We start from the raw sequence: 10,434 nt of genomic DNA, 5'->3' as shown, positions 1-10,434 counted from the left end.
CACTTTAGCTGGAGAAAGTTGTTTTGCATCCACACATTGATCTGTTGGATGCAGTGGCAGAGTGAACCACTGGTCCATATTCCCCTGCTGCAGTGAGACATAGATCTGAGTGTCATCTGCATCATTGTGGTAGGACACATTATTACTGCATCTGGAGTCTCAAAATTGCCCTCTGGGGCACTCCAATTTTCAATTTCAACAAAGTACTCCCTATCTTCTACGCCGGACTTGAACCATTTTAGTGCCGTACCAGAGATGCCCACCCAGTCCTCTAGTCTCTGTAAGAGGATCCCATGATCCACAGTGTCAAAAGCAGCACTCAGATCTAACAGGATCAAGACTGAGACTTTGCCTGCATCAGTGTTCAGGTGGATGTCATTTATCACCCTGATAAGAGCAGTCTCAGTGCTGTGGTGGGGTCTAAAACCTGACTGGAAATCATCAAAGTAGTTGTTCATTTGAAGAAAGTTAATAAGCTGTTGGTAAGTAACTTTTTCAAGGACTTTGTCTAAAAACGGCAGATTTGAGATGGGTCGGTAGTTGTTCAATATCGTGGCATCAAGACTGCTCTTCTTTAAGAGAGGCTTGATAAGCACAGTTTTCAAAGCTTTGTTAGCCTGTTTAGTGTTGTAAACATGAGAGTTGTTACTCCAACTTTCAATAATGTCAGAAATATACCTCTCCCTTCTTCTACATAAACTGTGGTTGTACATGTGCATCTTTTCTCTGTAAATCTCATAATGAACTTGGAGCTTTGACTTGCGCCATTCCCACTTCGCCCTCCGGCACTCCCTTTTCTGTGCCCTGACCGAGTCATCATTCCTCCATGGAACGTGCTGCTTATCTTTAACTCCTCATCAGGACAATAGAGTCCACATCATTCAGAACTATCGAAGTCACAGAGTTCAAGAAATCATCAACATTAGAACATGAGGCATTTTCCAAGTGTATGATTTCCATTAACAGTTTGGGATCAGGGACTGAAAGCTCTGTGTGTTGGACTAAACCTTACACATTTGAAAACAGAAACAGGACAACGTAGTGACAATAGGGATTAGGATACATTATACTTGACGCATAAAACAGGGGCTGCCCAGTGTGCACTGGTCCACAAGCCCAGAACGAGGTGCTGAAGTTATCTACAATGAGCAAACTGCTCACACACACAGTGCTCACCATGTCTGGACACTCCTCGTGAGGAAGTCCCTGGTTGCCCAACAGGAGTCCCACTATACACAATTTATTTCCATCATATTTGAATGGGATGGGTCCATGGAGTTCCCTGTGCAGAGCATTCAAAACAGCAGAAATTTACTGAAATAAAAGGCAAGATGAATAATGTCTATTTTATGGGTTTTATATACTAAAAAAACATAAACATTCTGAAATAAATATATATATAAATAAGGGCCTATGGTGATGCAGTTATAGTAAAATGTCATACATCCAAGTCCCATAAACGGTGAGGAGGTTAAAGACACTGTACCTCAATGCCTCAATGGTTAGAGAAATGGTCCCATAACCAAAGGTTAGAGGGTTGGTTCCCACTTGGACAAAGTTGTCCTTAGACAAGACACTTCACCCACATTGCCTAGTATAAAAGTGGTGTGTGAATGATTGGTGGTGGTCGGAGGGATAGATAGATTGCTTCTATCAGTCTGCCCTATTGCATCTGTGGCTACAATATTATTATTATCTGATTGAGTCTTAAGAATGTGAAAAGCAAACAACAATTAGCATCCATTTCCTGATTCTCACACAATAAAATATTTTATAGATGTAGACTACATGCAGCAGACTTATTTTGACTTCAAGAGCTCCTTATGCAATATAGGCCTATCTATACTGGGGCAATGGGGTAAAGGGTAAGTGTCATTAATATGCCCAAATTCTGTCAAAGGAACAACATTTCCATGTAAATAAGCAGGAGGGGGCTCTCCTCCAGGACAAATGAGAGTCAGCAACTTTTACTCACGTAAGAGTACTGTTACTTCAGTAAAAATAGTACTCAAGTAGGAGTAAAAGTATGTTACTAGAAAAGCACTCTGAAAAGTACAATTTCTTAAAAAAGTTACTCAAGTAAATGTAACTGAGTAATAAAGAGCAATAAAGTTTGTCTGAGTTTATTTTAGGCCCTCTGGTTTCCCTCATCAACCCAAAACAGGCACCATAGGTCAAATCCTCCAGCTGAGGTAATCCCGACCAAGACTAGCTCAAAATCTGGAGATGGGTCCCACTGCGCCTGACAGGTGGCCCAGCGGCACTGAAGGATGGGTCAAATGCAGAAAACAAATATTCTCACAGGTATAATATGGTGTATCCAAAAAAAACTTTAAACAAATAAAAATAGCTTCTTTATAATGAAGACATGCTTTTGGTGAGAGATTATTATTTTGTGTTTATGTCTGCCTTTTCCTGTGTTGTTTTCACCTGACTGTGTTCTCTCTTGTCCAATCATCTGCTTACCGGCCCCAGACCCCGCAGGGAGTTACTAACCTCCAGGATCCGCTTCAGTCCAATCAAACTGGGCTTTACGGTTCACTTTGGACAGCTGAGTCACTTGCGGCCTGTACCAATCCACCACAAAGTGAACCAGTGAAAAAAATTAGGCTATAGAATCATATACACCCATGTACTACTATTCAATTCATTTTTGTAAACCCCAAAATCACAACAACAATTTCCTCTCAGGGGATAAAGGGATAAATTATTTAACTAATAGAAATTTAGAAAACCCAACCGTGAAACAGACATTGATCAATAACAGACAGGCAGATTAAACCAAATTCATTAGAAAACAAGCAAATGGATAACTGTCCCAGAACATCCCCTGACTTTAGACCCTCAGTAAGGAAAAAATATCCAATCAACCTGGACAACTGAGGGATTGCACAGATATAAGAACACTGCGTGAAATAACAGAAAGTACTATGATTTCATGTTGAAAATCACATTCTATTGTCTAAAGAAAGTGTGTGTTTTAATATCATTGTGGTATCAGAATTGGTATTGAGAATCGAGTCTATTCTGTAGTATTGAATTGAGTTTGAAATGTTAGTATTGTGACAACCTAATCAGTACACCGCCCTAGAGCTCTCATTGTGCCTGGACATGCCTCAAACCATTTCAACCATTTTCAAGCACTTTTTCCAAATCCAAGCACTTTTCCAAACATGAAACAACACAATGAAATCCAAAAATTCCTTTATAACTGGTCGACTACACGTTTGGGTTCATGCGCCTGTCGTAACATTATAATATTGATTATATCACCTTTTTTAAGGGGCTGCAAAGAGGCTGCAAAAACAACTGATAAAAATTGTATTAAAGGGCACATGACAGATTAGACTACTCATTTCACTAAAAACATAGTTAACATAATTATATTTAAGATATTACTAAAAAAATATATTGTCAATTTTTTTGTAGTCTTTCAATATTGGTGAAGTTTATCAATTTACTTCCTGGTTGGACATGGGCAGCTGATATGACATACATAAAGGTATAACTGTTACCTTGAAACCATAATGTTAACACGGGCTAAAACTTGACTACACTGCACAATACTTATGACTGGACAAATAAAAATAGATGCCAACACCTTTATTTTGTTCAATCAATGTTTAAACTGTAAAAAAAAAAAAAAAAGAAAGAAAAAAAAGAAAAAGAAAATATCTTAGTAGTATCTTGAATTGTAGTTAAAAAAAAAAAAAAAAACACACACACATACATTTCCAATTAGTCAACTGGACAAAAAGTTGTAGGAGTGAAGACGTTTCGCTACTCATCCATTCTCAACCTCATGGACAGATTTGAATTTTTCTTTTACTATGGATTATACCTGAATGACTGAGGAATTACACAGACTTTTTTGTATTCTGTTTTAGAGCTCAGTGTTATTCATTATTGATATAAGAGATTGTTTAATGACCTAATAAACCTAATAAAATTAAAGGTGCACTATACAATTTTTCTGTTGCATTTTGCCATCTTCTTGTCTCCATGGAGATGTGATTGGTTTGTCTGGAATGTTCCGCAGTATGTCATTACTTATAAGTGCATTATGCCAAGTTACAGGTCACATTTTTGGTAGAACTTTTATCATACAAATATTCAGTAAAAAATTCACACATTTCAAAATAGCCTTTATGAAATTATTAATTTTGCAGCTATAACTGTAATTGCAATATATTTTCATACTTTTTTTGGAAATAGCTAAATTATGAGTAATTGCAGCCTACATAAATATAAGACACAGCATTTAACTGGATAAGGATGTTGTCTCCATAGGCTAAAGGCTACATATGCAAATTGGTTTCAGCCAAATCAAAAAGACTTATAATTAAAAAAAAAATAAAAACATAAAAACAGTGGATAGCTTAGTTGAGTTAGTATTATAACTCCAAAAAGCATCTGCTATTTCATTTGTCCTATATGAACCATACAGTCTCCATCACTCCCTGCGCCTGTCTCACCGTTATCTGCATCCGCCACGCCCACCGGAGCTGTCTGGACCAATCCGTGAGCGCCCTGGCCAAAGTTTGCCTTATATGGAGAGGGGCTGCAGGACGAGGCCGTATAAAACCTGTGTGCCCGTTGTCTCCCCATCACAGTCCCGCACGGACACAGAAACACCACCGGAGTAAAGCTTCCTCAGCTCTCCTGCAGCCCTAACCCACACACAGAGGTAAGGCACCGCACACACACGCAGCGGGATTGTGCGTGCGTTTGCGCTCGGATATGTGGAGGATGAGCTGTTTTTTAATCGAGTTGTGGCGTTAGTTCTGAGAGGCTGGGACACTTGTAGGGCGTCATTCATTCAGTTTAGTCAATGAAAAGTTCTGCAAATGTCAGCAGATGTACAGTTTATTTGAATTGCTGTGTTATTTGAATGGTATGTACACTCCTCGGTAACTTTGAATGTGATCTCGAGTTGCGTATTACTACTATAACCTAAAAGTAGGCTGTGTCCTTGTTGAAATGGCTGTGGCGGTGACATGCTCTATGAGGCGTGTACCAGGCAGTGGCTCTCGTGTCATCACTTCATTAGTGTAATCCGTCTGCGTTAAAAAGTCTGACCTTCCAGGTTACAACCGCGCTTTGGCACCGCACCGGGAGCGGCTTAAGCATGGATAACGGCTCAGGGTGTGAAGTAATGAAACACTGCTGGGAGATGACTCATTTATGAGCGGAGAAGCTACGTGTGAGCCTAGCGTTGTGCTGCTGTGGCTGCTGGAGGAGCACTGATGCTCGGGTGAAGGGAGTGGCTGTGCGCGCTGTCATTGGAGGCTGCGCTGTTCCCGGACCGGGCTGTCGCGGTGCCTCAGCCCTGCTCACTTTTGCCTTATATGGCCATGGCCAGAGCCAGGCAGAAAAGCCTTTTGTCTCCTTGGCCTGGCATGTAACTGGAAACTGCGCCATTGCGACATCCAGCGTCCGACCTCATGTATGACAGGGTTTCACATCAACTAAAGATTTTATTGTAACTTTTTGTTTCCTAGAAAATGGAGGACGAAATCGCCGCCCTCGTCGTTGACAATGGCTCTGGAATGTGCAAAGCTGGCTTTGCCGGAGACGACGCTCCACGCGCTGTGTTCCCCTCCATTGTGGGGCGCCCCAGGCATCAGGTACAGGGTGCACATGTGCATTGTGCTATCTGCTGAACTTTCTTTTCTGACTATTGGACTTACTTTGGCCAAATTAATTATTTTACTATTTGGACTTGTATTTGCCAGCAGTACAAAAACCTCATTAAAACTGTTGTGGATAAATCTTTGGCTATGAGGGAATAGGCTACCGATAATGGCCAGTGTCACATCTTTGAATATACTTCCATTGTTGAACCTTTTAAAAACTCCTCCTCTGCACAGGGTGTGATGGTGGGTATGGGCCAGAAGGACAGCTATGTGGGAGACGAGGCCCAGAGCAAGAGGGGCATCCTGACCCTCAAGTACCCCATTGAACATGGCATTGTTACCAACTGGGATGACATGGAAAAGATCTGGCATCACACCTTCTACAACGAGCTCCGAGTGGCCCCTGAAGAGCACCCAGTCCTGCTCACCGAAGCGCCTCTCAACCCCAAGGCCAACAGGGAGAAGATGACCCAGGTAACCAGGCTTGTTACATTTGTTTACTGCAGAGGGACCATAATTTCTTTACAAACTTGGGTCTAGATTTGGCAATTTTCTGTTTTTGAGAATAACAAGTGCTTTCAAAAGTGAAGTGGAACAAAGTGGTTTCACAATTTGATCATTTATAATTGAAAACAAAGTGTTTTTTGCAAATGATGTAAGCGATATCAGAGCCTGGTTAGAAAAGATTTTTTAGAGTATTGTGTTAATGGTGGTTGGCATACAAAATTGTACTTTCTAAGTTGACAATGCTGAAATGTTGACCCTGTAAGAGGGCTTCATTGCATCCAAAACTTTACCACAAATGCTAGTATGTTAAAATACAATGGAGGCTAGGAAATTACTACTCGTTTGTCATTTTGCCATTCCAGATTGAGTATTAATATTTGCACCAGTTTTATTTTAATAGCTAATGATTATGATCTACTTCACTTTGCCTCCATTCTGTCTATAAGCAGATTTTCTCACAGCGCAGTTGAAAGCCTCTCAGTGTCGTTCAATCGGAAATGCAAGTTGTGTCTGACTAGACCATTTTCAGTTTTCCTGGTGTGCTGTGATGTCTTTTCTGCCTTTCTGAGCCTGTCTCTCCTCCTGCCCCTTGACCTCCAGGTTTCCTCTTTCTAAGATCATCTTTCACCTCCTGGGGGCGCTCTCAGGTTCCTGGATCTCATGTGTGCGTGTTGGCATGGAGTGGTCTGTGTGAACTAGTCAAACCTGACTTAATTACTCTAACTGCATGAGGAGCAGTGCAGGACAGTGTCAGATTTTAACAAAGAGTCGTCTTACAGTAGGCTTTAGTGGGGCACATTTTGTAGCTTTAACATGGTAAAACTCTTGCACAGCGCCTTTAATGCCCCAAACTGAACTAGTCCATTTTAAACAGTTTGCAGTGGTCCAAAGTTATTCCTCACTTGCCTTATGCATTCCTAGCATTTTAATTCACCACAATGAGAGTTGTGTAAAGTGCTCTACTTTACTGTGACGCAAAACAGCTCTGGTCTAACTAGCATGCCAACAGCGCACTTATCGGACAATGAAATGCTTTGCAATCAAATGCAAATGGTACAGTGGACTTGTTTTGACCTCAGACACTTGTACAATGTCTGTACTGGGGCAAGGGAAATTTTGCTCAAATCCATTGGCTTTGACTTGACTGACTAAATTTTTCAAAAGTTTAGTTTTAAGTGGCATTGCATGTTGGTTGGTCAGTCACTTGAGTAAGAGGTGATTTGCATGGAATGTTTTACAGTATGGCATCAAATGTTAATCTTGGACAATAAAATGTGATTTTCATTAGATCATAGTATTTTATATTGCCCCATGGTCTTGTCAGTGTAATCCCACAATCAAGGGGAAAGGTTGGTTGTAGTTTTTTTTTGTTTGTTTTCCAAAACACTCAATTGAGCAGGTATCTATATTTTTGATACTTTACTAGGACCTACTGTAAATGGACTCCATTCCACAAATTTGACCTTTGAACTTGCACTTGTGGGTGGTGCCTGATCATTTCAGATAAAGTAAAACATTCCAACATGCAGGTAGGCCTGTCACAATATCAAATTTTGAAGAGCATTGCATAAATGCTGACTAATGAACCTAATTTATGCCACTGACACGATAAACCTAACACAGGATTATTTTAAATTTGTGGTTAACCACAAAATGTAGTGTTTGTTCTGCCAGTGTCGTAGAAGTTGTTTATTCAAACCTTGTATTCTAGCAATAACAAATTCCCCGCTAGTACATGGAAAGTTTGCTCCAGCTTTCATATATCCAATATAGTAATTGTGATTGGCCTACATACAAGTGCCAGATCCTTCACCAGAAAAGTTGTATAGTAAATCCTTATATTCCATTGCAGATCATGTTTGAGACATTCAACACCCCAGCGATGTACGTTGCCATCCAGGCCGTGCTATCACTGTATGCCTCTGGTCGCACCACGGGCATCGTCATGGACTCCGGGGATGGCGTCACCCACACTGTGCCCATCTACGAGGGCTACGCTCTGCCCCACGCCATCCTTCGTTTGGACCTGGCAGGCCGGGACCTCACAGACTACCTCATGAAGATCCTAACTGAGAGGGGCTACAGCTTCACCACCACAGGTACACAGGGCTGGGTGTGCTGGGGAAGTGGTGCTGTGGCTTTTAAAGCTGACCTAAACGCTACTAAACTGTGTACATGGTGTTTTGATGGTATCTGTTTCTACTAGGGGTTGCCATAGTGGTCCAAAAAGTTAATCTTGGGCAGTGTTTTCCCAAATGCTTTCAGGTGGCAACATCAAATTGTATATCTGGGCTGAACTTTGAAGGGGGGAGGGGAGAGAATCTGATTTTGGGCATTATTTAAAGAATCAACAAATGAAATGATCTGAAGCAGCAGTGCAGGAAACACAAATGTAAAACTTCTGTCATTGTAAAAGTACAAGTTTGTCTACAAGTGACAAGAGTAAAATTGTTTAGTTATTCCATTAAATGTAACGATCTATAACCAGATGTGGGTAGCACTCACTAGATGTATGGATGCTGATACTTTGTCAAGTGTAAAACATTTTCTCCTAGAGCAAGTTAAGAGGGCAATCTGCTAAACTAACCTGTGATCTTTTCCAGCTGAGCGTGAGATTGTGCGTGACATTAAGGAGAAGCTGTGCTATGTGGCTCTGGACTTTGAGCAGGAGATGAACACAGCAGCCTCCTCTTCCTCTCTGGAGAAGAGCTATGAGCTGCCTGATGGCCAGGTCATCACGATCGGCAACGAGAGGTTCAGGTGCCCAGAGTCCCTGTTCCAACCCTCCTTCCTTGGTAAGTACATTTGAAGGATTTACTAGAGCAAAACATTACATTGTGTTTTTCATGTCTTCAAATTGGTTGCAAGTGACAGTCAATCATTGTCCATTAGCAATGTTGGGAGAAAATTATGGAAGTGCATATTCTGAATACTAATTGAATAACTGGTGTAGTTTCATTTGGTATTCAAAATGCCATTGCTTTCCTGAATTGAAAAATGCAAAAATTTTACTTTTTACCAGTGACTAGGCCTGTCGCTATAATTGCTATAGACTTATTGTTCAATATAAAAGATGTTTGGAATAGTTGGAGTTCAAAATTTCATGGTGCAAAGAAAATGTACACATGATTTTTGCCTCCATGAGGATTAAGGCTATATACCACGTGTAAAATATTGTGACTAATGAACTGCTTTATAGGTATGGAATCCTGTGGAATTCACGAGACCACCTTCAACAGCATCATGAAGTGCGACGTGGACATCCGTAAAGACCTGTACGCCAATACAGTACTGTCAGGAGGTACCACCATGTACCCAGGAATTGCTGACCGCATGCAGAAGGAGATCACCGCCCTGGCCCCCACCACCATGAAGATCAAGGTAATCGTCATAACAGACCAACATAAATTCCCACAGTGTTCTAGATGTGAAGTTTAACGTAAAATTTTACTTAAACATGTGTGAATGAAAACAGCTGCAGGGTTGTACATTTACAACCATTTTAAAAGTAAATTCTCTGTAACCCTTAATCGTCTACATCTCCAAAGCACAAAATGTAGTTTCACCTTGTGATGTCTACCTTTTTTTTAGTAGATTCTACACCTTTTACTAGAATCATTTGGCAATTCCAGGGATGAATTCAATTTAAAATCAACTGATTACTGCTGAAAGAAATGGTATCACCTGCTCCATCAACCTAATATTTCATCTCCTCTCCAGATCATCGCTCCCCCAGAAAGGAAGTACTCTGTCTGGATTGGAGGCTCTATCCTGGCCTCCCTGTCCACCTTCCAGCAAATGTGGATCTCCAAGCAGGAATATGATGAATCCGGCCCCAGCATTGTGCACAGGAAATGCTTCTAAACTGACTGTCACCCCTTCACCCATCCACTCCCGTCTCCCCCTTTTAAAAACCACCTCCACACACTGCTATGAACCCGAACAGCTGGCCCCACCTGCCCCCAGAACACATGGGCCGATGGGCTCCGGACACGTTCCCAAACCGCGTGGGGAGCAACCTTGTCGTTCACGGTCATTCCAGATGTTTTGTTCACAATCTTATTTGCCTCTATGAAGGTCTTGTCCTCTGGGTCCTAATGCCCGACTGCTCTGTAGTATTGCCTATTAAAATGTAAATTATGTAATCTGAATTGTTTTTGTACTTTCAGCCTTAAGGATACTTGGTCAGTGTGTTGTGTAAAAGTGTCTGCCTTGTCTAAAAGGTGGACAGAGGTTTGTGTAGACGCCATGCAGAAATCAGTCCAATAAAGCGCACATGTCTGAGTTCAAA

General features: G+C 41.2%; 1 protein-coding gene across 1 annotated transcript; it reads left to right on the top strand.

Moving 5' to 3' along the window:
• The first annotated feature begins 4,602 nt into the window (after positions 1-4,602).
• Positions 4,603-10,434, top strand: actb1 (actin, beta 1). Its single transcript, XM_033971988.2, has 7 exons — positions 4,603-4,687; positions 5,502-5,627; positions 5,871-6,110; positions 7,996-8,242; positions 8,747-8,938; positions 9,343-9,524; positions 9,864-10,434. The coding sequence occupies exons 2-7, from the start codon at positions 5,505-5,507 to the stop codon at positions 10,005-10,007; spliced, it is 1,128 nt and encodes a 375-aa protein (XP_033827879.1). The 5' UTR covers positions 4,603-4,687; positions 5,502-5,504; the 3' UTR covers positions 10,008-10,434.

Source organism: Periophthalmus magnuspinnatus, chromosome 1 (assembly GCF_009829125.3).
Source record: "Periophthalmus magnuspinnatus isolate fPerMag1 chromosome 1, fPerMag1.2.pri, whole genome shotgun sequence".
Taxonomy (NCBI): Eukaryota; Metazoa; Chordata; class Actinopteri; order Gobiiformes; family Gobiidae; genus Periophthalmus; species Periophthalmus magnuspinnatus.
The sequence above is the reverse complement of the archived record's forward strand: the minus strand, read 5'-3'. Positions and strand labels throughout refer to the sequence as shown.

Excerpts from the sequence above, each read along its gene's own strand:
- actb1 (XM_033971988.2), top strand. The coding sequence starts at position 5,505 with ATGGAGGACGAAATCGCCGCCCTCGTCGTTGACAATGGCTCTGGAATG. Across the intron at positions 5,628-5,870 it reads TGGGGCGCCCCAGGCATCAG|GGTGTGATGGTGGGTATGGG; the intron begins GTACAGGGTGCA and ends TCCTCTGCACAG. Across the intron at positions 9,525-9,863 it reads CCACCACCATGAAGATCAAG|ATCATCGCTCCCCCAGAAAG; the intron begins GTAATCGTCATA and ends TCTCCTCTCCAG.